At 43.4% G+C, this 27,778-nt stretch overlaps 1 protein-coding gene across 5 annotated transcripts in view; it reads left to right on the top strand.

Annotated features, from left to right (window-relative positions):
• shank3a (SH3 and multiple ankyrin repeat domains 3a) overlaps positions 1-27,778 on the top strand; it is a 453,580-nt gene that overhangs the window by 228,805 nt on the left and 196,997 nt on the right. For all 5 annotated transcript variants that reach the window (XR_013962530.1, XM_080737440.1, XM_080737438.1 and 2 more), the window contains exons 8-10: positions 463-614; positions 3,413-3,580; positions 19,001-19,117. Coding sequence is in view for 4 of the 5 variants with exons in the window: in XM_080737440.1 (XP_080593566.1) it covers positions 463-614; positions 3,413-3,580; positions 19,001-19,117 (437 nt within the window). In the remaining variant the exon portion in view is untranslated. The remainder of the gene's footprint in view (positions 1-462; positions 615-3,412; positions 3,581-19,000; positions 19,118-27,778) is intronic.

The raw sequence follows: 27,778 nt of genomic DNA, 5'->3' as shown, positions 1-27,778 counted from the left end.
TCACAGCAATCAATATCTCACACAGGAGGTTGGCAAACGTAACAATCCTTGCCCGACCACATTGTTGAGTTTTCACCACACCTATTGATGGGTCATAACAGCTGACATGGTCCATTTTTGGACTCGGATGTTGCAGGTTCATTCAGGTAAATTTTTGGGGTCCATTTTTACACTCAGTGTTCCTTAACCCATGTAAACCCCATAGTTAGTTGGCCGTTTCCCCAAGGGCTCTATACTGTTTTACACTAAATATCTTCACCGAAAATAGCTGACCTTCAAGCCCCACAACCCGTCCCATTATGATGCATTGTAAGCTGCTAAATCTGCTATTCTTGCAGAATGCCATCTCCAGAGGGATATATGCCAAGGTTGAAGTGGTTAACACATGAGGATTTTACTGAGATATTGAGAGTGATGCTGCTGTGATGTTCATGTTGATGTTTGGTTGTGTGGCTGCTGTAGAATGTCCTCTGACGCTGGCGTCCCAGCTGGAAGGCTGCGCAGAGCTGGTCAAGGTGCTGAAGGGCGGAGGAGCCCATCTGGACTTCAGGACCAAGGACGGCATCACGGCCCTGCACAAGGCTGTGCGCACCAAGAACCACACAGCACTCATAGTGAGTTCAATTCACTGACACGCACGCACACACACACAAGAAACACACAGCACATAGTGAGTTCAATACACTGACGCACACACGCACATAACCAAAAATGTTCGTGTCTGTCTGTGTGGCCCAGAAAAATGGTCATCACAATTTTGACACTATACTTGTGGGGGTGTTTGGTCCTCCAGTATAGTAATACAAGTACGCACGCACCCACGCACCCACGCACGCACGCACGCACGCACGCACGCACGTGAACCATGGTTATTTTAGTTAACAAGAACTAGGCTTTACAAAACAAAAACAATAACTAACTGAAACAGTATTGTGTGCCACTGCTTACAACACTAATTTCACTAATCACTAATATTTTGAATGGATATGAAATCTTATCTTCCAATATTTTTAGCTTTTGTCAGTTGTCAAAAATTGCTACAATTGCACATCTACACGCTCATAACACGTTGCAATGCACACATCAGATAGATCTGCTATTTTTCCTGAGTTTTATGAATCTTGTCCCAGCCCTGATTACCCCATATTACAATAAAAATGTAAACAAACACTAATACAACGAAATAATAAAAGCGAAACTAAAATAGCAAACCTACTTCGAAAAACAAATCAAATCTAAACTGACATTTTAAATGAAAAGTTAAAATGATATAAAAACATCAACAACTGGAGGCTGAACTCTCTCTCTTCCTCTGTCCTTGTTAAATAGTGTTCATACAGTGCCGAGAGCTTCTGAGCCACTCAATGGGCCACCCTGTGTGTATCTGGGATGAGGAGGCTCGTAACCCCGCCGCTTGAGCAGATAGATATGAGTCATGTAATGGTGCTTCTGCAGAGACAGAGCTGTTCGGATGGGTCCTAATGCAGTCATTGTGATGTTTAAAGCTAAGATAACAGGACTTTTAGATTCTTAACAATTTGGAAATATGGATAACACTCTACAGGATCTTATAGGATTCTCTTATAAGACTATCTTAAACATGCACACGCTACACAACTTTTAAATAATGGTACATGGTCCACACATAATAATATTAATAATAATAATGCATTTTACTTGTATTGCACTTTTCATTCACAGAGAATCTCATGGTGCTACTGTAAATTGTTAAAACATATAATCAGTCATAGAAAGAAAGTTAAAGGGTTTAAAATGTCGAGCACAAAGGGATATTGACAGTGGTTACACAACAATTTAACACAAAAAGGCCTTCCTAAATGAAAGGCCTTTTTTAACTGCGGTGCTCTTAAATCTATAGGAAGGCTATTCCACAGGCACGGTGCCCAGTCCCCCATAGTGCGTAGCAGGGACGTGCTGGCCATTGGGAAAAGCGGGACAACTCCCGAACGGCCGGTTCATTCCCGGCCAGTCCTGTCCGGCCATTAGGAAAAATAAATAAATAAAATGTCGGCCTTCGCCCCCATTTTGGGGGCTGGGTGGCCAACAAAGTAAATCGTCACTGTCGGGCAGAAACCTTGCATCTCCCAAGTTTCAAATTTGTAATTTTTTTTGCAAAGCAAAGCCCTGCTTCATCATACAAGGCTGTCGCACAAAAGTAGTGAAAACAGCAGATCTACAAGCACACAACGCCTCGCGGTGCAAGGCGTTGTGTGCTTGTAGATCGGCTGTTTTCACTAGTTTAAATCATTTTTTAAATGATTTTGGACATACAAGGTTTCCACCCGACAATGACCAAATATAACTCATGTAATTGGCCCACTGGCTTGTCACTTGTCATGATCTGAAATGGCAAATCTTTGAGTAGCAGCAGCGCTGTAGAGAGAGATCTCTCTCTATAGCGCGCAATGAGGGCCTCTCCAACTCTTTTTCCCGGGCTGAATCAGGGGCCCAGCACGTCCCTGGTGCGTAGCTTGGCACTGGGGATCTCGAGGACGAAGCTGTTTGCAGATCTGAGGGTACGGGTGGAAGTTTAATTAGCAGGACCTTAGTACAGGTAGTCAATCCTGGCTGAAACGGGGAGTGCAGTGAGAATAGGATGTGGTGGGTGGGTGTTATATGTTCATGCTTAGTTACGGACTCTCATTAGGATCCTGTTCTGGATGTATTGCAGCTTCAGCTTCTACTCATGCCAGGAATCGCAATTAAGAGTACGCTGCAGTAGTCCAGTCTTGAGGTCTATTGCACCGCATACAGTGCATCTAAGATTTACCATTACATTTAGATCTACTTCCAGTGATGTCCGCTGTGTAATTCCCAATAATCACTGATCCATTAGGTTCAGGAGGTGGGGCATTATCATGAATATTTGCAATTGGACAGTTAGGAATGAAGTAGGAGTGACTCCTTTTCACCTCCTGAGTGCATCCACCAATTCGCCAGAAAGACCAGCGGGACTAGAATTATAGAACAAAACCAAACAGCCAAATCAGCATGGAGATGGACGTGACCTCTTGCCATATGCCAATCAAGGCCAGGTTAGAACTCAGGGGAAGGTGTCCAATCTGTCCATACAATGACATGTGTGGAGTATCTCAAAGACTCATGGGAAAACACATAAAAACCTTAATTACTCATCAACGATTAAAGATATCTCAATAATTTTTTCACCAACGGGTCCCCTTTAACCTTTCAATATCCAATATCAATCTCAACCTCATAAAAGACTGCAGCCATTTGCATGTACTCACCAAGACAAGTGGGCAGTATCAGGATTACAGACTTTAAACCGGTATAACTCAGGAACGAAGAAAGTAACGTATCAACATATCAACATATCACGGCTACAGATTTCATGCGCTTCTTTCACTAATAAAACAAATTCGTTACACAGACCTTGTTGGAACTGGGTGCGTCACCTGACTACAAGGACAGCCGGGGGCTGACCCCCCTCTACCACAGCTCCATGGTGGGAGGAGATCCCTACTGCTGTGAACTGCTGCTACACGACCACGCTCAGGTTGGCTGTGTGGACGAGAACGGCTGGCAGGAGATCCATCAGGTCAGTCTCTCTCTCTCTCTCTCTCTCGCTCTCTCTCTCTCTCTCTCTCTCTCTCACACACACACACACACACACACACACACACACACACACACACACACACACACACCTGCTCAGACACTCAAAAGGTTCAGATATGTCTTTACTCACTTTGTCGATTTTACACAAAGTATGTTACTGTGTAGCACTAACCTTTCAATAAGCTTAGAACAGCGTCCAGTATTGGCATTAAGGTCCTGAGTCATAAAGGGTTATGACACTGCTTGTGCTATAGACTACCATTGCAAACATTAATATTCATATAATATTCAGTAATTCATTGTCAAAACCAACTTATAGTTGGCCAGATGAATCCTTAAGTAACGCTTTTCATGAGGCAACCAATAGTTCCAAACATTGCTATGTTAAATGGTAAATGTTGCATTTATATACTGTAGCACTTTTTATCCAAAGCTCTTTACATTCAGAGTCTTGCTCAAGGACACTTCGACACTAACTCTGGGGGAGCCCGGGATCGAACTGGGAACCTTGTGGTTCCCATCCGGCCAGTCTACCCATGTGCCACTGTTGTTCCAGCATGGAACCTCATTCCTCAGTGTTTATGAAATGGCCTCGATACATGAACCACGTGATCGCAGCGCGTCCAGATCAGAAGAGTGGTGTAACTCTCTCTTTCAATGGGTCTGGCGATGTTCTTCTCATATGGTACAGTAAATGGAAAATACATATATGCCAAGTAGAGAAGTAATGACCAATAGAGACGATGACTTCATGGGACTTGAGAGTTCAACGCCATGCTGATACTGTACGCACAGTGCAGCACTTGTGTGCTACTGTTGGCTGTCGCTGTGCTTTACCACAGCCAAGTGCTCAAGGCTCCAAGTAGCAGTGCCTGTCTGTGTTTGGTGTGGAAATGCTCCTGACATAAGGAGAGCAAACGCAGCATAATGCGTGCATTTCATACACACACGGCCCGAGGCACGGCCCGCACTGTAAACATAATGGAGGCTACCGCTGTTTTTGTGTGTGTCAGGGCTTTTTAGGCTATGTTTGAGTAGTAGGGTTGGGTAGGGTGTGTGCGTGTGTGTGTGTGTGTGCGTGTGGGTGTGTCGTGTGTGTGTGTGTGTCTAAAGTGCTCGTAAGTGGAACCGAAGAGACAGCAGTGGGAGTAATCACTTCTGCAGCTGATACTGAGTGTGAAGGAGTGAGGACCAGCATGGCTCATGAGTGGTGACATTTTGATTAGGATGATGCGGGAGTGAGGAGGATAATGTATGTTATTGGTTGGTGCTGTAAACCTGACTTAGGGCAATCAACAAAATCATGGACAGTGCCTGCATAATGTTTCGCCGCGAATCTCTTGTGTGATTGTGATGGAATCTCTCGAGGAGCAAGGCACTTTACAGACCTTCCGGTAGTAATCTTCATCGGCGATCCTGGGATCGGAATGACTTTGGCAGTCATTGAGTTAGTTAACATTGTTTTTGCCTTCCTTTATTATATAACGACTTAAACCCATATACTTCGTCGACTGGGGTTCCCTTATCGATCTTTACTTGGTTCACTCCTTTATTGGAGCTCACAACACTTATATCCAGAATAAGGATGCTAGGGTTCATGTGTGCTCTTGCACAATGTAGTATTGAATAAAAATCACACCCAATGTGAAGTGAGCGGTGTTATTTATGAGTTAATGACGTTAAGCGTCCCGCGAAGCTTGGCCAATGTGGGATGAGGCGAGACATACAGACGTCGGACCTGCGTACTGTATATACAGACAAAGCCAGATGTCAAAAACGTACATACACAGCTACAAAAGAATATGAAAGTGCTTGAACTGGCGTAAGAGGAAGGAGTTAAAGACTAACTGAAATGGAAATAGTTTTTCACAATATTTATAGCATATTCATATTCGGACATTTATTGACATTAATAGATAAAAGATTTTGAGCAGTTTTGTCATCAAACATCCTTAAAAGTCTTATCTTAATTACTTTCTGTCAAACAAAAACATTGTGCGTGATTACATCGGCAGTTACTAACCAATTTCAACCAGTAATATTCTTCAATATTAAACACTGTTGAATGGCAGCAAGCATGGCGGATGCAGTGTTACAAACAATGTGGTTTTTAAACTTAGGCACTTTTAAACTTTTTTAAGCAGCAGGTTTTGCCACAATTTGTATACATTTTGTTCAAACCTCATGCAAATCACTACACATTATCTCAGATTCTTTTATATTCCATCCTGATTGGCTAGAATGGCTACAATTAACTTTAAAAGTTTGCGAGCGGGGCCAGATTTTCACTAAATGCCTCACATGATGAATGTGTCCAATTGGCGTGAAACTTCAAAGGAGCTTTATTTGCATGAGAAAACATATGTTTTCATAAACATAACTGTCATAAACATAATAAAACAATATAAGAAACAAACTGGGTACGGCATTGTATAAACAGAGCTATGTCACATTGCAAAAACTGTGGGAAATAGTTATATACATGTTGCTGAGGATAACTCATCTCGGTATACAGCTTTTTGATATAAAGCTTTTTGAAACAAAGCAACAATTTTCAATATGTTTAAAGGTAGCAGCTCTCTTCACATATAGTGAGGTCTATGTCTGAGGTGCAGATAGATAGGTGCAGTAAAACCCATATTGGTTTGTAGTAGAGCCCGACCGATACATCGGTCAATTCGATATATCGGTCGTTTTGGAGCTATCGGAGGGGTATCGGATATCGGTGAATTATTCCACCGATATCCGATATTAATTATATAGGCCTATTTGTGGGCAATACCAGAATTATCCAGCAGAGTGCAGTATAATAGTCCAAGACGCAAGCCAACACTATAGTGGAGTTGCTGCCTCTCGTGTGTCATTCACTCACCACATGTGCTGTATAACTCTGATTTTTCATTTTGGGGTGAAGGAAGGTGTGTAGACCTATGTGAAAACCTATGAGAAATATAGATGTCTGACTAGGCCTACTATATAACCAATTGGAATGAAATCTGCTCAAACTGTCTGATATACGGATACAGAACCATATATACTAAGGCTATATAATGTCTGGTGGACATTTTTTTTAATGTTTTGTAAAAAAACATATATATATATTCTTTTTACAAAACATCGGTATCGATATCGGCACTCTCCAACATCGGATATCGGTATCGGACGAAAAAAATGGTATCGGTCGGGCTCTAGTTTGTAGTCATTAAGGTTGTTGTATTCCATTGGAATTCACCCTATAGGCTCCTGGTTGGTCCCTGACTGACCAACCAGCAGGCTCTATCTGCCTTGTCCCGCCCTGGTTCCGCCTTTTTTATGTTGAATTAGCTAAAACATAATTTTTTGAGAAATAAAAACATTTAAAAGCATGCTGATTAACTATGCTGCCACTGAGCAGCTCCAATTGACTGAAACAAAGTTTGAAATTAGAATTGAGCACACAGAATAACAATATGAAGCAACTGAATTAACATGGCAGTGGATGGAATGTCCCACTGAATGTCCCTCCAAGACACAGCAATCAATGGGTGTGGAGAGGGGCAGGACAATGGGCGGGACTTGACAAAGGGTGAATTCTTTTACAAATAGTCCACAAATGTTGCTGCTGTGTTCCCACAATGTTGTATTTCTCCTAGGTATGGCAGTTTTTTTGTCATTAGACATGTTTTCAAACTCTCTTTTGGGCTTTTTGTAATCTGTGGGAAGTATGTGTCTCTCTATAGTGGGCAGGTGGTGTGAATGTGTAGCTCTTGATTCCACCACATTTTGTGTGCAGTGGGTGCATAGTCTGTCTTCCCTTGGGAGCCAGGCCTGTCATTTCAAGGTTGTGTTGTTCATTGAGTCTGTACCTAGCTTTAGTTAGTTTAGGATCAGCCACAGTGCTCATGTATCTGGCCTGCCACTGTGTATTCTATTTTTAGGGCCAAATAGCATTCCATTTTACTTGGGTTTTGGGTTGACTCTTTTCAGTATGTCAGGTAGGTTTCTTTTAGTTTTCCTATAATCTGGTTTAGTCCAGTGGGTGTTCTGTTGGTAGCTGTGCTTGTGTTTGTGCATAGAGTCCCTGAGCCAGCTGACTAAGGGGTCATCCCTGTAGGTTTTCTCTATGGGTGAGGGCTTTATTATGGAGCGTGTCTGGATCGCTTTCTTTTAGGTGTTTATACAATTTAAATGCTCTCTTCTTAACTTTGATAATGAGTGGTACTGGGTATCGTCCTAATACTTCTGCATGCATTGTTTGTTGGGATGTCTAGCTTGACATTCCTCACGGTGATGCTATAACAGGTCACTTTCAGACCTGGATATGCAACCTGGCCTGGCTCAGAGGATTGCAATTTTCTAGTTTTGTTTGGTTTTGGATGGAAACATAGTGACCCTTTTCTCTTTCCATGGGACTTGCTACAACAGGGGCCTCATCAGAGGTACAAACTATGTAGAAATAAACAGAGAAAGAGAGTGTTCTTTTACTTGTCTTTTTATTTAACCTATCTACTCCTGCTTGACCTTTTCAGTGTACCAACGCTGCAGGTAAAAGCACGGCTCCAGTCTTGTCCCAAGGCACTGGCATAGCTATCATTTTAGAACCTGGTCATGGTTTAGTGGAGTGAGAGAATAAAATCCAAGCAAGTACATGTGAATATGCAGTCCTCTGCCAGGCCTACGCATTTTCCCTCCATTTCTATCCCTCCTTCTCTCTCTCTCTCTCTCTCTCTCTCTCTCTCTCTCTCTCTCTCTCTCTCTCTCTCTCTCTCTCTCTCTCTCACTCACTCACTCTCTCTCACTCTGTTCCCTTTCCCTTGCCCCAGGTCCTCTCCAGCATTAGTATTCTAGTGGTAGGTATTGTGTATAATGGGATACTCTGTAGAAGGTCTGATAACCAACAACAGTCCCTGCATCATTTGTGCACTGTCTCACTGCTGTCACATATTCTTAGCCAGAGAGAACCGCGGAGGGAAAGAACAATTACCAGCGAGAGTCTCTGTGCTTGTTTGTCATTGACACGCAGGACACAGAATCTGTGGTCGAGGGATGGACGGAGAGAGGGAGCGAGAGGAGACGGAGATAAGACAAAATAGTCTATTGTGGTCAGCAAAACAAAGAAGCTGCAGAAAGTCATCTCATGCCAAAATAACTTTAAATCACAGGCTCATATCGTCGTTGTCGGGTGTAAACCTTGTATCTCCAAAACCGTTTTACCGTTTTTTTGTATTTATCATTTTAAAAATGATTTAAACTAGTGAAAACAGCCGATCTACAAGCACAGCTGTTTTCACTAGCTTTGTGCGACAGTCTTTTATGATGAAGCAGGGCATTACTATATGGAAAAAACATACAAATTTGAAACTTGGAGATACGAGGTTTCTGCCCGACAGTGATGATATGCATCCTTAAATATGCAATGAATATGAAGGGGTTGTTCATTTTTCCTTGGACATACTGTAGCTATTTACAGGACGCAGGATACATGTGAACCTCCAGAGTATGCAAGGGAACACAACCTTTATGGATCTCCTTCTAAAGCTTTGCCCACTGCTTTGTTTCTAGCGGCGACTGGGAATTTGAAGACATCTTGTGGATCCAACAAAACACTTTACAGCGGTTGTTTACTCGACTTTAACGCTGGGAGTGTACAAATGTAAGCTCCACTTGGTTACATTGTACACTCTGCATTACAAATGGATAAAGTAACACCAAGGGAAAAAAACATATACCTTTTTATTTTATTATTAATTATAGCCTTTGTGCACTTTCATTTGGAGGAATATTACCAGTAAGATGCCTAAGAGCGAAAAGCGGGCGAGGTCATGCAGAGGGCAAGGTCGCGCAGTACGTAATTCACACAGGACAGAATGCATTATTAATATACAGTATATCGGACCAGTTACACATATATGGAGATCGATACCCATATAAGATAAATGTACATGGAGATATGGGCATTTTGGTTATGATATGATATGATATAGTACTATATATATATATATATATATATATATATGTAGCCCTCCCATCCACCTTGCTCATTTACATTAATTAAATTAATGGAAAGCATGGGAGGAGCAATAATAGAATACACCACTCTCGTTGTCTAGGTTCTCACTAGGTTGATCAACAGAGGCCTCAGGTAGCCACACGGATGCCAAATAATGTAGCTATACTGTATTTGAACCATCTCCCATTCAACAAAATAATAGCTCTTGAACCCCCACCCTGAATTCATTCAGGGAACTATAACACATGAGTAAAGTTACTTTTATGCAGTGAAAATAACCAGTCAATATTCACAGATAACATGTACTCAGCACTTTAACTCTAAGGTGTATATTTATTCCAACAAAATCAACACCTTATCAGTTTTAAGCAGCAAGTCAACCCAAACAAAACATTAGAGAGGGAAACAAACAAAACAAAAGAAAGAAAAATACCCGGGGTTTTAGTTCACACGTCTATGGTACCATCGTTGGCGCACATGTTGGAGCTCATTTTTTAATTCAGTTATAATCCACAAATAGTCAGTTCAGTACTTCAGTTCCTTACTCACAGTCTCTGTCTGTAGGTATGCAAACCGTAATTCCACAGGGAAAGAAACACACAGCTGAGGTGTCCAAACGTGTCGTCCTCCTCTTCAGTGCCTCAGTGTGTATATGCGCGATGCGTGCACGTGTGGCACACGTGCGGGAGCGTGCGTGAGTCCTCCTGTATGCGGTAAACCAGCGTCTCGAAATCCCAGTAAAACGAGCGTTAGTACTGTCACTTAAACTCACTCGAAAACAATAAAACGCGGACTCTGTTACAAGTCAAAATGACACTGAAACGGTTCTCTCAAAGTGTCCATGATCTACATAGGCCACACATTAACAACACAAGTTTAAACTGGTGGCTGGTTCACTGTTATCCAACGACGTCCACGTTCTTGTTCTTCCCGGCCGTACTTCCCTTAACTTGACTTGACTATTAACCTAACTTGTGCATAAACAATCAAACAGTCTTTCTCACATAAACATTAGCATGCATGCAGTGCAAAACTGAAGCTTTCCCCACATTCACGTTGGCGGAGTCTTTTTTTTTTTCCTCTCTCCACTTCCGTTTCCCCCAACTCCTTAAAGGGGCAGTACATAAAATAGTATTGTCACACCAAAGAAATTAACAATACTTCCCAGCTTCAAAATAAACTTGACATTCTTCAAAATAACAATCAAAGACTTCAAATAAAGGCTATATATAAACATATAGGCATATAAACCATGAACATTGAATATAATTATTTCTCAGGGGCACTACACTCTCCCCCCACCGAAAACAGTCGTGTCCTCACGACAAATGTGACTTAACCTGTGGAATATCAACCATGGTTACATTAGAATAACAATAAATCAAAATGAATTGTCAGACCTTGTTTGTAACATAAGAAGGGCAGGTTGGAAAGCAAAATTACTGTGGCCTGTCACAAGAGTGTTTGTGTATGTCTTAACAACTACTGATGACGGGACACCAGGTAAGTCATATGTCAACCTTTCAGGGGCCCTCTTGTGTCTCTGTGGCCGGTTTTCATTTTCATGAGTATCCTGTATCTCTGGATACAAGATACCAAGATAATTGTCGTCTTCCCCAGGGTCTTCTAGTTCAACATGGTCATCCATAGTTTCTTCAGTCTGTGATATACATTCCACTGGTATATCTTCTTGAACCACTTCCGGTAGTTCAACATCCAAGTCCAAACTGAAAGGTTCGACAGGATTCTCGACATTTGAGCCGACATCTGCCAATTGCGTTGGGGTATGGTAGTCGTACCCCATACCAGTCTCCTCATTGTCATCATCTGAATGGTACTCAATGTCATCTCCCTTGTCAGAGCCTATGCCCTCGGAGAGGCAAGAGGACTCTGTTTCCTTTGCCTTATGCCTTGAACTTCTTCTCCTTCTAGGTTTCGACACTTCTGGCACCTGCTCGGGTTGCAAGTGTACTTCCTGTCCCAAAGGTAGGAGATGATTGCGATGAAGGACTTTCACAGGCCCATTACCTCCCTCGGGTTTGAGTCTATAAACTGGCATATCTGGCATCTGGCTCTCCACAATATACTCGGTTGGGTTCCAACGGTCAGCTAGCTTGTGCTTTCCCTGCAGTCCCAGGTTTCTTATCAGCACCCTATCACCAGGGGCAAGGGGGAAATAACGAACCTTCTGATCATACCGTTGTTTATTCCCCCCATTCTTCTTGCTAGCCATGCTCTCAGCCAACTTGTAGGCAGCTTGAAGTTCACGTCTCATCTGCTTCACATATCTCATGTAGGATTTTGTTGAGGATCCATCACTTGAAACCCCAAAGCACAAGTCAATGGGCATTCTGGCTTCACGTCCAAACATGAGAAAATAGGGAGAATAGCCCGTGGACTCATTTCGTGTGCAGTTGTACGCATGGACCAAGTGACTTATGTGTTGACTCCACTTGCTCTTCTTCACAGGGTCAAGCGTCCCAAGCATATCCAGCAGCGTTCTGTTGAAGCGCTCAGGCTGAGGATCACCTTGAGGGTGGTAGGGAGTGGTCCTCGACTTCTTTATTCCCAACATGCTTAAGAGCTCCTGAATGAGACGGCTCTCGAAATCTCTTCCTTGATCAGAATGCACTCTCCTGGGTAAAGCATAGTGAACAAAGTACTTCTCCCAAAGCACTTTAGCCACCGTAGTAGCCTTCTGGTCAGGCGTTGGAAAGGCTTGTGCGTATCTGGTGTAATGATCCGTGATGACCAATACGTTGCAGACATTACGGGAGTCGGGTTCGATGGACAAGAAATCCATGCAAATAAGATCCATCGGGCCTTCACTGGTCAGATGAGAAAGACAAGCAGCCCGTGTCGGCAGCGTCTTTCTCTGTATGCATCTCGCACAGGACTTGCAGTATTTCTCTATCTCAGTCTTCATGCGAGGCCAATAAAACCTCTCTCGCACCAGACCATAGGTCTTGTCAAAACCTAAGTGGCCAGATTCATTGTGCAAAGACCTTAGCACAGTCTCCTTCAATTCCTGAGGGAGCAATAGCTGCCGGCGAACTGGTTTGTTAGGTGGGTGTGAAACCCTATATAGCAGAGTGTCCTGAAATGTCAACTTCTCCCACTCCTTAAGCAACAGAGGGATGTCAGCATGCTTCTCTTTGATGGCTTTGCTGATATCATTTTGACGGACAGCCTTCCATACTTCCCCAACACATGGGTCTTCTGTCTGAAGTTGTGTCATCTCTGCTGAGCTCAACTGTGGTAACTCCTGAGTCCTGACCGAGGCTAAGTGGGAGTAGGCCTTTGGAACGGCATGTGGTGAAGTGCAGAATGAATCAATGGCCCTGTGTGGCCGTGAGCGTGTCAAGTTAACGTTAGCAGTATGGCACATGGCTTGCACATTTTCCGCAGGAACTGTCTTCCACTCAACCTCTGTTGCATTTGAATGAGGTCGACGGGACAAGGCATCCGCATCGATATTCTGCTTGCCAGGTCTGTATTTCAAGCTGAAATCATATAGGGACAGCGCAGCCAACCAGCGATGGCCTGCGGCATCTAGCTTGGCCGTGGTCAACACATAGGTCAACGGATTATTGTCCGTATGCACTTCAAACTTCACACCATAAAGGTAGTCATGTAGTTTGTCAACAACTGCCCACTTTAGCGCGAGGAACTCCAGCTTATGTGTTGGGTAGTTCCTCTCTGAGGGAGATAGACTTCGGCTGACAAATGCGACAGGCCGTAGACCTTCACCTTGATTCTGATATAGCACGCCACCCAAACCTTCTCTACTGGCATCAACGTGAAGAACATAAGGCAAGTTTGGGTCAGCAAATGCCATGACAGGGGCCTGTGTGAGAGAATTCTTTAACAACTCAAAGGCATTCTCACAACTTTCATCCCACCTCAAACCGAATGGTTCTGATGGGTGGTAGTAGTTTTGAGAGACGTTGCTTTCTTTAGCATTTTTTCTTGGCCTCCCAGCTGTAATACAGCCCTGCAGCAGCTGATTGAGGGGGTGACTGACTCTGGCGTAGTCCTTCACAAACCGACGATAGAAACCGCAGAAACCCAGGAACGATCGAAGAGCAGAAATGTTCTGAGGCCGTGGCCAGGACTTCACAGCTTCTATTTTTGAGTGATCAGTAGCAATTCCATCTGCAGAGATGACATGCCCAACATAGTTCACAGAGGTGCGACAAAACTGGCATTTATCCAGGGATAACTTCAACCCCTCCTCTTTGAGCCTATCCAGCACCTTCAGAAGCCGTTCATGATGTTCTTCGAGGGTTCTGCCGAAAATAATGAGGTCATCCAAGTAGACCAACACTTCCAGGAGATTCATGTCTCCGACAGTTCTCTCCATGACTCGCTGAAACGTGGCTGGCGCACCACAGATTCCTTGAGGCATCCTCTCAAACTGATAAAAGCCAGCTGGGCAGATAAAAGCTGTCTTCTCCTTATCAGCGTCACTCATGGGGATCTGATAGTAGCCGCTTCTGAGATCGAGAACACTGAACCACTTGCTCCCGCTCAAGCATGTGAGAGCATCTTCGATGCGTGGAACTGTGTATTGATCAGGCACTGTTCGTCGGTTCAGCGTTCTATAGTCCACACACATGCGAATGGTCCCATTCTTTTTACGCACTACCACAATGGGCGATGCATAGGGGCTTCTGGACTCTGAGATGATCCCTGTCCTTTTGAGGCCATCTAGATGTTTCCTAACATCTTCCACATCCCCAGGAGGTAGCCGTCTTGAACGCTCTCTGAAGGGTCTGTCATCAGTCACTCGGATAGTGTGTTCGGCACTCTTGGCACATCCGACATCAAACTCACTGCATGAGAAAACATCTTTTCTCTCCATCATCTTTTGAATCAACTTCTCCTTCCATTCTCGAGGCACCGGAGAGTCACCAAAGTTGAAAGCAGAGGGCGTCAGTTCATCTGAGGCTTTACCCACTTTTGCAGGAGCTGACGCCAGGACGTCAACTGGATACAGGTGAGCTATGGGCATGCCACGCTTGAGAGTCACTTCCCGAGTGGACACATTTCTCACAGTTACTGTGACTCGATGGCAGTGGGCAGACTTGATTTCAGGCATCACCAGTAGCTCCTCAGGAAACTGGCCCCCTTCAAGATGATCTATCAGGACTGCTTTAGTGGCAAGGTTTCCTGGAAACTTTGGAATACCAGTAACATTTGCGGCTCCCCCTGGGGGTAATGTCAATGTATTCCCCTTTGCCAGCCAGACAGTGCCTCTTTTCATGTCAGCCGGGTCATCTGTAGCTTCAAGCAGCTCTTTATAGGCACCTTTCATTATTGGATGAATTGGCATTGTGCTCAGGAAATTGTCTCCTTCTTTTTCTTGGCAAACCTCCATCAGTCTCCTAACGACTGATGTGTTGGTCCCTACCAGAATGGAGACTTCCCCCTTTCTTGCCGGGTCTGGACACACAAGTACAAGTGTTTCAACATTCTCATTTACTCCGGCTACATCCTTTCCAAACTCAAGCTTCAGGCACAGATAGCCATCATAAGGGTATTGTTCTGAGCTAAGCCCCCATATTTCGAGAGCCTCTATGGGCATCAATGGCAGGTGCTTCAAATACTGGTCATAGAATGAGCGGTATAGGAGAGTAACTTGAGACCCACTGTCAAGCAAGGCTCTGGCATAGACTCCCTCGATCTGTATAGAAACAACTGAGCTTGGGCCTACTAAGCCTTTGGGCAAAACAGCCTTGGGTTCTCTCTGCATATCACACTTTGTGGAACGTATCCTTCCCGGGGCGACAGCCCGTTCCTCTACTGGTCCCCGGGGAAGTTTCCCGATGGTTGGTCCCCGGGGAAGTTTCCCGATGGTTGTTTCTGTTTCATGAGGCGTTGATTCACTTTTCTCAGATTCTCAGGGTTCGGGCAATCACGCCAGAAGTGGCCATCTTCCCCACATTTATAGCAGAAAACATTGGCACGATTCAGCATTCTTACTGGGAATGTCTCCTGAGGCTGTGTCTGTGAGCTCACCCCTCCAAACCCACTAGACCTCTGCTGCCGAGGTCTAGCACCTGCTGCTGACATGGCTACTGTGGCAGAGCGCAGGTTGACCATTTCACTCTTCAGCTCCTGTATTTCTTTCCTCAGCAGCTCTACTTCCATGCTCTTCGGAGTGGGGGCACTAATGGCTGTGGGAACCGTGTCAGATGCAGCACAAGCTGAAGCTGCAAAAGTAGGGGCGAATTCAACAGGCAACACTGCGGCTGAAGTGACACCCTTTTTAGCATCCTGTCTGTCAAGGATCATATCTTCCTCTTCTCTCACTTCATGGAGCAATTCAGCAAAGCTGGGGGGTGTTCTGAGCTTATGTGTCATTCTGATACGGAGAGCAACCAGGTTGTTAGACAAAGACCCCCTCACTACTTGCTCCATACGAAGTCGGTTCATATCCGACAGCTGAATTCCACCTTTATGGAGTATAGTATGCAACAGTTTGTCCAATCTTAGCAGATACTCTGACAGCTTCTCTCCTTCAACTTGGATTGTATTGCGAAATCTCACCAGGAGATCAGAGGCACTTTCAGTTGTCCCAAATGCATTTTCAAGGGCTTTGAAGTAATCATTGGCAGTCGCATTGGGATTACTGACTCTCAAGAACCTAATGATATCCGCAGCTGGTCCTTTTAGGCTCTCAGCCAGTCTCTGCTTCTTCACAGTGTCTGAACACTGCCACTCCTCAAGCATATGGGTGGTCTGCTCCGCCCAGACCTCGTATTCTTCTTCTCCATTTGGAGTAGGTTTCACGCCAGAGAACAACCGCAGCTTGCGGTAACTCTGTATCTCTGCAGGGGAAACTTTACACTTCTCAACCAAAGAGGATATTGCATTCACTAACTGGGCGTTCAAATCAAGGGCACTGGGCATGGGGGTAGTGGGAGTGAACAGGCCCTTAACCTCATCAATGGTTTTCCCTTCATTTGTCAGAAATGCCATCAGTTTTGACTGAAACACCTCTTCCTCAGTGGGGCCGGGCACAGACTGAGTTTCTACAACATGGATGGGCCATGGACCCAACCCATCATCTGGACGTTCTACCTGCTCGGGCACCTTGATTTTTGTCAAGTCATGTGTAGCCTCAACTAAAATTAGCTGGTGTTTACCTGTCGTGTCTAAACAACGGCCCTTTATTTTAGTGCGACCCAACACTTTAACCTCATCCAAAACCTTGTAAATGTTCTCATCAGATACATCAATACCCACTTCACTGAGCACCAAAGCGTGGTTAACATCAAGGGATTTGTTATTGCACCAGGATAGTATCTGACTTTCCTCCATTTTGTATTCACTAGCATGCAACACACCAGGAGAAAAACAGTAAAAATCTGAGTACAATGGTTATTCTCGTTTTTTTTTTTTTTTTTTTTTTTTACAAACTCACAATGTATTCAACATACAGTAAACAGATCCCGGACGAAAGCCCCCACGTGTAGCCCTCCCATCCACCTTGCTCATTTACATTAATTAAATTAATGGAAAGCATGGGAGGAGCAATAATAGAATACACCACTCTCGTTGTCTAGGTTCTCACTAGGTTGATCAACAGAGGCCTCAGGTAGCCACACGGATGCCAAATAATGTAGCTATACTGTATTTGAACCATCTCCCATTCAACAAAATAATAGCTCTTGAACCCCCACCCTGAATTCATTCAGGGAACTATAACACATGAGTAAAGTTACTTTTATGCAGTGAAAATAACCAGTCAATATTCACAGATAACATGTACTCAGCACTTTAACTCTAAGGTGTATATTTATTCCAACAAAATCAACACCTTATCAGTTTTAAGCAGCAAGTCAACCCAAACAAAACATTAGAGAGGGAAACAAACAAAACAAAAGAAAGAAAAATACCCGGGGTTTTAGTTCACACGTCTATGGTACCATCGTTGGCGCACATGTTGGAGCTCATTTTTTAATTCAGTTATAATCCACAAATAGTCAGTTCAGTACTTCAGTTCCTTACTCACAGTCTCTGTCTGTAGGTATGCAAACCGTAATTCCACAGGGAAAGAAACACACAGCTGAGGTGTCCAAACGTGTCGTCCTCCTCTTCAGTGCCTCAGTGTGTATATGCGCGATGCGTGCACGTGTGGCACACGTGCGGGAGCGTGCGTGAGTCCTCCTGTATGCGGTAAACCAGCGTCTCGAAATCCCAGTAAAACGAGCGTTAGTACTGTCACTTAAACTCACTCGAAAACAATAAAACGCGGACTCTGTTACAAGTCAAAATGACACTGAAACGGTTCTCTCAAAGTGTCCATGATCTACATAGGCCACACATTAACAACACAAGTTTAAACTGGTGGCTGGTTCACTGTTATCCAACGACGTCCACGTTCTTGTTCTTCCCGGCCGTACTTCCCTTAACTTGACTTGACTATTAACCTAACTTGTGCATAAACAATCAAACAGTCTTTCTCACATAAACATTAGCATGCATGCAGTGCAAAACTGAAGCTTTCCCCACATTCACGTTGGCGGAGTCTTTTTTTTTTTTCCTCTCTCCACTTCCGTTTCCCCCAACTCCTTAAAGGGGCAGTACATAAAATAGTATTGTCACACCAAAGAAATTAACAATACTTCCCAGCTTCAAAATAAACTTGACATTCTTCAAAATAACAATCAAAGACTTCAAATAAAGGCTATATATAAACATATAGGCATATAAACCATGAACATTGAATAGAATTATTTCTCAGGGGCACTACATATATATATACACATTTGCAACACATCAAAGCATACATGACACGCTGAGTCGCGGTGCAGCCCCTGTACCAGCGCACCGAAATTGTTAGATCGGCGGTTCTACAAAAACATTTTGTTTCATACAACTGTACATTGTGCAAGTACAGTAACGGCAGGGGAAGCAGCTAAGAACATAGACAAAAATCCTCTTGGGGGTCCTCAGAGTTACTACAGGCGGTCCTCCAAATACTTGTGTGATAGAAGCTTTTTTCCCTCCTTTTCTATTTTAACCACTTGAACCCTAGCGTCCATATTCTGAGAACTTTGGCCAAAAATAGCAGATCTACAAGGCGTTGTGAGCTTGTAGATCGGCTATTTTCGGGCAAAGAGGTTTGGTGTAGAGGAGAAAAAGAGCACACTAAGTACAGAGTGAAATGTCAAGTTTATTAAGTATTGACGGTTCAAGTAGTTAAATATCTGAAAACACAAATTGACATGAATCCAAAATACGCTAACGATTGTGCCGTCAAACAATGAAACTATATGGAATCTATTGGTTGTGAGCGTCCCTGCTCCATCTCTTTCTAAACTATTAAGGGGTCCTTAGCCTGAAAACGTTGAAGACCCCTGGTGTATGGATATATGTAAATGTCTGTCCCTCTCCCGGCAGGCATGTCGCCATGGCCACGTGCAGCACCTGGAGCACCTTCTGTTCTACGGAGCAGATATGAGCGCCCAGAATGCATCTGGAAACACCGCCCTGCACGTCTGTGCTCTCTACAACCAGGTAATGACTGCAAGCAAGTTGTTCATGTATACACCTGCATGTACAGTAAGTAGTGTGACTACATACTGTAGTACATACTGTGTGTGTGTGTGTGTGTGTGTGTGTGTGTGTGTGTGTGTGTGTGTGTGTGTGTGTGTGTGTGTGTGTGTGTGTGTGTGTGTGTGTGTGTGTACTGTAGGGCATTCACGAATAGTGATTTTTTTGTATTCTAATTATTGGACCTCAAAGTATTCAAATAGTCGAGTATTCGACAGGACTGGCCAAACTGTCAAATATTAAGTAAGCAAGAGGCTTACAGTGCCTCGCAACGCGAGGCGTTGTGAGCATGTAGATTTGCTATTTTCACAATATTTATCTGTGGAACCGAGTCACATTAAATGTAATACCTACAATTCCAAGTGCTTGTCAGGGTGGGGGTCCCCAGTTCAAATATGTTTATAAAAAAAAAAAAAAAAAAAAACTGGTATAGAGCATTAACAAATTCATCCACCTGGGGCATTGACAACTCATTCTTATGACTTCCTATCTAGCCAAGCTTTATAAACTAAGAGAAAAAAAAAAAAAAAAAAAAAAAAAGAATATTCGAATAACGTCGAATAGTGACTTTGATATTCGAATATTCGAATATTTGGTGAATGCCCTAGTGTACAGTATGAATGTGTATGTGCGTGCATGCGTGCGTGCGTGTGTGCGTGCGTGCGTCTGTGTGTGTGCGTCTGTGTATGTCTTAATTGGGCCCATCACTCATCAGATCAATAAGTGCACTGTATTAGGAGGCCCTTGAGAGAATGACTGACAGTGGATCTTGGACAGAGAGCTTATGGTTCTTTTATGGTGGCGTTGCACACTAATGGTGGCAACTTCAGCTTGTTTTATTGCCAAAGCCTTGTTGTAACTCAGGCTACTAGTGTTGCCGTCTGGTGTTTTGATTGCCAGCGTCCACCAATATGGTTCATTTTGTGAAGGCCTAATAAACCTGGTGGCAGGTGTTAATATCTCTCTCTCTCTCTCTCTCTCTCTCTCTCTCTCTCTCTCTCTCTCTCTCTCTCTCTCTCTCTCTTTCTCTCTGCCATAACCATATTGGGTTGCACATTGGGCTGCCATATACAGCCCCAGAAACCGTAGAAACCTGTGTAAAAACTTTTTTAGACATAGTGAAAATAGCCGATCTACATGCTCACAACGCCTCGCGCTGCGAGGCGTTGTGAGCATGTAGATCTGCTATTTTCACAATAGAACCGTGTTATTCAAAATGTAATGCCTATTTTCCATGAGGACTCTCTCTCTCTCTCTCTCTCTCTCTCTCTCTCTCTCTCTCTGTCTGTTCACAACTTTCAGCTATATGATATACATCCATGAATGGCTTTAAATATGTTTATGTCATATGTTTATTTCACTGCTTTTCATGTTGTAAAGATGTGGAAATACACCCTCTGCTGAGCAGGATTTGAATATTACTTTAAGTTAATTTCAAGGGCAGCATTTGAAAGATTTGTTTTTATCTTGAAGAGTGATCTAAATGGAATGGTGAGGTTTAGTCAACATTGACTGATTTTAAAAGTTAATCTTTATCTCGAGGGATCAACCATTTGCGATGTGTCTGGTTGTATTCTATCAAAACATGTCTACCTTTAGCATGTACAGTCTGATAGTACACTGGTATGGTCACCCTTAAATCAAGGTGTTAGTATACTATAGGAGCTACAACCAAATTCTTGACCGATTTGATTTCCAATATTAGTACAAATAACTTCATATAGCCTTGTGTGTACGTATTATGTATGTATGCTGTAAGGTGGCTTTTAGAATCACTATCTGTTTTATTGGCCAAGAACATTTACAGTACTATTTATTACACAAGGAATTTAGTAGACAAAGAAAAGTAATACTAATCAATCATCCAGATTGCATGTACAAACATGTGCAAAACTCTCCCTCAGTGTAGTCCAGTGGTTCTCAACCTGTGGGTCGGGACCCCCAGGGGGGTCCCCAAATTATTTTGGGGGGTCCCCAGATGATTTGCTTAATGTGCAACATTGATTTCTCACTCAACAGTAAACGAACCAACATAAAGTTTAAGTGTTTATACATTTCTAAAGTGAGTGACGATTTAAGGACTTTTTAATACCTCTGAAATGACAAATGAAACATTAGCCAAAATGTCAAATATTAGAGGCAGAAATTGTGAAAATAGACGATCTAGATGCTCAACGATCTAGTGAGCATCTAAATCTGCTATTTCACAATAGAACTGTGCTATAGCCTACAAAATGTAATGCCTCAACTCTTAGTGCTCGTCAGGGTGGGCGGTCCCCAGTTAAAATATGATTATTTTGGGGGTCGCAGTCTGAAAAGGTTGAGAACCCCTGGTGTACTCCACCATTTATCACGGGAAAAGGACTAACTATCATAAACGATACAGAGCCACCTCACTGACAATATCGCTGAGACAGTTTGTTTATTTTTGGACCACAATGCTTATATGAGACGATGTTAAGATGACACGGGAGGCTCTCTCCATTCCGACATGTCGCCACTCCGAAATTGACTTCTTATTGTCGGAGTGGCAACACTCCCATAGGGGTTCGGTTTAGGGTTAGGGTTAGAGATAGGGTTAGTGTCGGAATGGAGACATGTCGGAAAGGATGAGCGAGTCACGTCATGACTTTGTTACTCTAATTTGCTACACAATACACAGCCCACAGAATCCCTAAGCCTCAGTCTCAGTTTGCTGTTCTGGTGTTTGGGTTTGGGTTCGGTGGTGGGGAGACAGAGAGCAGGATGTTGTTGTTATGGAGAGAACTACACTCACTGCTGCTTTGGAGGTCACTAAAGTAGTGTACACTTCATGAACATGAAATGAGCCTTCTCTTCTCTTCTCTTCTCTTCTCTTCTCTTCTCTTCTCTTCTCTTCTCTTCTCTCCTCATGTATTGTAACATGTAAAATATGCAAGTGTGTGCGTACGTGTGTGCGTGTTTGTGTACTGTATGGTGTGTTGTTGGCCTACTGTCAATCTTGGCGAATTACCTGTTTCCACTGGGCTGTAAAGTCTCCAGAGATGGACTGTGTGTGCGTGCGTGCGTGCGTGCGTGCGTGCGTGCGTGCGTGCGTGAGTGTGCGAGTACAGTATGTTTGGTTGCATTTACAGTGTGTTTGTGCACTTGTCAGCAGGGGTCTAGGGAGCACGGCATCAATACTTAATATACTGTACACTGTAGCATACACACGTGACCACAGCCATCACAATTTCCTCTTCCCAAAACAGACAGCAAAGATAGGAATACGGCAAGAGAGAGAGAGAGAGAGAGAGAGAGAGAGAGAGAGGTATAGAGAGGTATAGAGAGGGGGAGGGGATGGAAAAGAGAGCAAACATTTGAGGGATAGAATATATTCACTTCAGCCGTTTTGTCTCTAATACAGCATGTCGTAACGTTTCTGTCGGGTAGACCTAAGAACCTTGTATCTCCATATTTAAACGGTTTATGTAAATGTATACCCTGCATGCTTCGTCATACTATAGTGTTTCTGTGGGTTTTACAAATAGTTTACCAATGAAAAGAATTAACAAGAGCTTGTGACTAAATACTAATTACATTGTATCCATTGGAGCGCAAGTTTTTTTTCTTCATTTTTGTAAAAGTAACAATATTTAGACATACTGTACAAGGTTAACTTTCCGCCTGTTCAAACATAAATGTACTGTACTGTATACAGTCACAGTGCATTAGTAAATGGCGGCGTTATGGCTTTTTTGTTTCCATCTACAATTTAAGTATTGCATCTGAACCTTCTGACACATTACTGTATTTTCGATCAGTTTTTCATTTCATGGACCCCCACATTTATATCCATTTGGCCGCAGACCCCCATCTGAATATATTTTGTTTTGGGTACTCCCATGAAGATTTGTGTGGTTTAAAATATCCCCGGTTAACCCTAGATTATTCACAAATTCTATATTATCAGTCCTTCACTTCATGTCATCATCAGTGTCAGGAGCGCTGTTTGGCAGCGGCAAACTATCATTTCTGTGCTGGAACATTAGATGGCCAAGACGACCCACAATCTAATTTAGAACAGTGCACACCCTGCGCGCTCATTCTATTGTGAACGTGTGAAAATGAATCTCTGGATGTCTGGGCAAGCGAGGGCTGTGAGAGGAGCCATCCATCATACTATTCAAACATGAATGACCTGCATCATTACTGTAAAGCATTAGACTTAACTCGCTCTGTGCTTCTCTCCTAAAATCCTCTATGTTTAACTCTGAGATGCTTACATGTCAATTTGTGTAATTTTTTACACTCTCAGAGCCTAATTAACACAGAGCATTTTACACACACAGCCAAATGTAATGACTTGCCGACTATCCTGCTGGAGTGGTTCATAAAGGAAGACATCAGAGATACACAGCAAGATGGGTGTTTTGCCCTCTAATTAGCTTCCTTAATTGGCAAAGGGACAGCTGTTGAGGGTCTCAAGCCTCCATTCATCTCCCTATTCCAGATAAGAGATAACGCCCATGTGCACAGCACACGTGTGCACTAACCCAAACAAGGTTTAGGTGTCATAGCATGCAGTAAATGGTCATAATGTGCTCATTCATTTGTGCTAATCCACCCAAGTTGCATGTCCTTCCTACTCTGCTATGTGCGTGTAGCATGCAATTTGGCTGATATGTCATTTACAGAATGAATCAGAGCATGCAGGGACGTGCTGGCCATTGGGAAAAGCGGGACAACTCCCGAACGGCCGGTTCATTCCCGGCCTGTCCAGGCTGGCCATTAGGTAAAAAATAAAAATAAAATGTCGGCCCATTTTGGGGGCTGGGTGGCCAACAAAGTAAATCGTCACTGTCTGGCAGAAACCTTGTATCTCCAAGTTTCCAAAGCAAAGCCCTGCTTCATCATACAAGGCCGTCGCACAAAAGTAGTGAAAACAGCAGATCTACAAGCACACAACGCCTCGCGGTGCGAGGTGTTGTGTGCTTGTAGATCGGCTGTTTTCACTAGTTTAAATCGGTTTTAAAATGATAAATACAAAACAAACGGTTTTGGACATACAAGGTTTCCACCCGACAACAACGAAATATAACTCATGTAATTGGCCCACTGGCTTGTCACTTTTCATGATCTGAAATGCTAATCTTTGAGTAGCAGCAGCGCTATAGAGAGAGATCTCTCTCTATAGCGCGCAATGAGGGCCTCTCCAACTCTTTTTCCCGGGCTGAATCAGGGGCCCAGCACGTCCCTGACAGAATGAATCAGAGGCACCAGATGCGACCATGAGCTAACAAGCTGACATTTAGCACAAATGACTCATTTGCAGGCAGATGGATGTGGTAGCATGCAGACAATGTGTTTGCAAAACTAACAATTTGGTTAATTAACACAAATTACAACTACAAGACTTATAACAGCATGGCTCCCATGTGGACCCTGGATTAATGTGGCCAGGGTATGACAGTGATATAGTTTTATTCTGTTTTTTTTTTGAGCGGTGCAAACCGCTCCTATAAGTGGCTGTGCGTGTGTCTGTAGCCTTTTTCCTCAGCGTTTTGCCATAGTAAAATGTGTGTGCGTAGCATCATGTTTGTCTAGTGATGTCATATGTTGTATGTCTGTAGCCTTCTTCCTCAGCGTTTTGCCATAGCAAAATGTGTGTGTGTCCGTAGCTGTGCGTGTGTCCGTAGCCTTTTTCCTCAGCGTTTTGCCATAGTAAAATGTGTGTGTGTAGCATCATGTTTGTCTAGTGATGTCATATGTCGTATGTCTGTAGCCTTTTTCCTCAGCGTTTTGCCATAGCAAAATGTGTATGTGTAGCATAGCCTGTACATCCTAGACTTAAATCCTAGTCTGAAGATGTTATGCAAGCACGACCACCGCTCACTTCACATTTTTTTTTTTTATTAATGAACTGCAGGTCTGAGGAGCCCTAGCAAATTAATTTCACCCTTCTTTTATTGTATAGTATTTTTGCCAGACCCATGAAATGGGTAGGCCTACATAAGCAAATGTCGGTCTGTCTGTCTGTCCTGGTTTTCTATATAAAGGGTATATATGATGATGACATGATGATGACATGCCTACAAAAGGCATGATGTCATAAATGATGATGACAGACAGGGGGTCTGGCACAACCAGGTTGACCTGGTCTAGTTAAGGTGTAACAACCAGTAAGACTCCCTAATCGGGATATAAGCGACCGTCACGTCGCATACACAAACTTTAGAAGGCAGTCGTAGCCAATCATTGAGGAAATATGGAAAATGGGACAGATCCATGTTGATGACATGACTTTAGAGATGCATGTGGCCGAAATCTGTAGGAGCAGTGTCCAAAGATGTGTTTTGCAGAAATCGGCCTGATGGTGGCGCTAGAAGAGGGCCATGTGAGAAATCAGAGGTGGAGGTTGTGATTTGCCATCCAAGGAGTGTGTGTGCAAAGTTTGGCATTGATAGGGCCAACGGTGGCAGAGATAAGAGTAGGTGCAAAAGTTTGACGTGACATGACGTGACGTGACGTGACGTGACGTGACAGACTGACTGACAGTCGGTGGAGCGTCTGTGCACACTCAGAAATTGGCATGAAATTGACACCTCCAGTGTGGCTGCAGCCACTGTAAACATTGGGTTCATTTGATAATGTGCACATCTGATGCTTGCTATGTGACTTATGACTGCATATTTGAGATTTCAGCCCTGCACTTCCATTATTAAAGGAAATTAAATATTTTGGGGAAAAGATATCCAAAAGTGCTTTCTTGGTCTACTGGCAGCGTGCAAGAACTGTAGCACTGATCGATCCAGCAGTTTGCAAAATTAGCCCCGGACAGGCAGACAAGCAAACCAACCCACTCACACAGACACGAAATGCCCGCGTTCATGCCAGTATGGCACTCTAGTGTTGGCTTTTGCTGATTTAGGTTTGGGTTTAATTTTGGATGTTTTCCACACAGACAGAATAATACCATTCTGAAAGCATGTTTGAACATAGGCAATGTAAAATATTCAGCATTGAGTTGTAAGGACCTCATTAGGGAAGCCCTCAACACCCACAGCTTTATAGTTTAGGCAGGAACATTCACGTCAAGAATATAACAATTAATAACAATGAACAGATAGACTCGGCAAGATATTGGCAAGGATATTTAACCATTTATTGCATAAATGGAATACAGTTAAACTTGGCGTTTGAAGGGCTCCGCGATCGGAGATGCTCCCTGAATTTTGTGCAGGCATTTCTGAGCATGCTAAGCAAAATCAGGGAACGCAGCAATACCCCCCATAGGGATAGAATAGCAAATAGCAATAACCGTGACATGTAACATAGTCAAATCACAGTATTGAGCTTAACAACATTGACATGAACTTAGACAAAATCACAGTATGAGCTTAACAACATGACATGAAACTTAGACAAGATCACAGTACTTGCTTAACCACATTGACATGTAACTTAATCAGACAATCACAAGTATTTGAGCTTAGCCAGAGTGATCATGCAAAGGTGGAGGCTGGGGTGGAGGAGGAAGCAAGCAGCAAATGATTCCGAAGCTTCGGAACCAAGCATTGGTAGGGAAAGCAAGCTCTATTTAAGGAGCCTTCCCTACTGATTGAGAGCTCTGATTGGAGTATGGCAGTCATGTGACATAATGACCAGCGGATATGTTAATGAGGTATGAGAACAGAGCTGACTGACAACTGACACTCAGACTGGCGGCGACTTGACTCCCATGCCCTGCATAAACTTACGCTATGCTTTATTTTAGGCAGGAACATTCACGTCAAGAATATAACAATTAATAACAATGAACAGATAGACTCGGCAAGATATTGGCAAGGATATTTAACCATTTATTGCATAAATGGAATACAGTTAAACTTGGCGTTTGAAGGGCTCCGCGATCGGAGATGCTCCCTGAATTTTGTGCAGGCATTTCTGAGCATGCTAAGCAAAATCAGGGAACGCAGCAATACCCCCCAAAACTAATGAGCTTGCTCTCTGTCTTGGCAGGGCTCGGCCAACCAGAGAGCGCTTTAAAACCCCCCAAAACACGGAACCCAACGCCACATAAAACCTGTGTCAGTCAGACTCTGGTTATGTGTAGCAGCAGAGCGCCACTGCAGACTTCTACATGATTAAAAGTAAAAGACTGCAGAGTCTTGAACCATGAGAAGCCATCCTAAGCTTAGCAGTAACTATGTGTAGCAGCAGCTAGCTGCGATCTCTGCGTTGACAAATTTATTTTATGCTAAAAGATACATGCTGCATCTTAAAAGAGAGACCATTCTATGATTAGTGAAATGAAATAGCTAAGAGAGGCAGCGAAGCGACGCTGCCGACCTTTGAAATAATTATTCCGTTAAGAAGCAGTTCTTAAATTAAGAAAAGGCCATCCTACCATTAGTGTATAAAGTGGGTCAGCTACGCTTGCTGTGCTGTGTGTGCGAGCGGTTCTAACGCAGAACCAAATTGTATTAAGCAGTTGGTCTTAAGCCATCCTACACTGCGAAGAAGAGTGAATCAGCTACGCTTGCCGAGTTGTGCCCCATCCCTTAAAGGGGGAGCGAGCTGTTTGAGGTTACCCACCATGCTAGGTAGACGTGACCCTGCAATTGGAAGTTGATATTAACAGCTGTGATAACCGTGCCAACCACC

Source organism: Nannobrachium achirus, assembly GCF_963921795.1.
Source record: "Nannobrachium achirus genome assembly, chromosome: 11".
In the NCBI taxonomy this organism is placed as follows: Eukaryota; Metazoa; Chordata; class Actinopteri; order Myctophiformes; family Myctophidae; genus Nannobrachium; species Nannobrachium achirus.
Note: the sequence above shows the minus strand (reverse complement) of the source record. Positions and strands in the feature narration are given on the sequence as shown.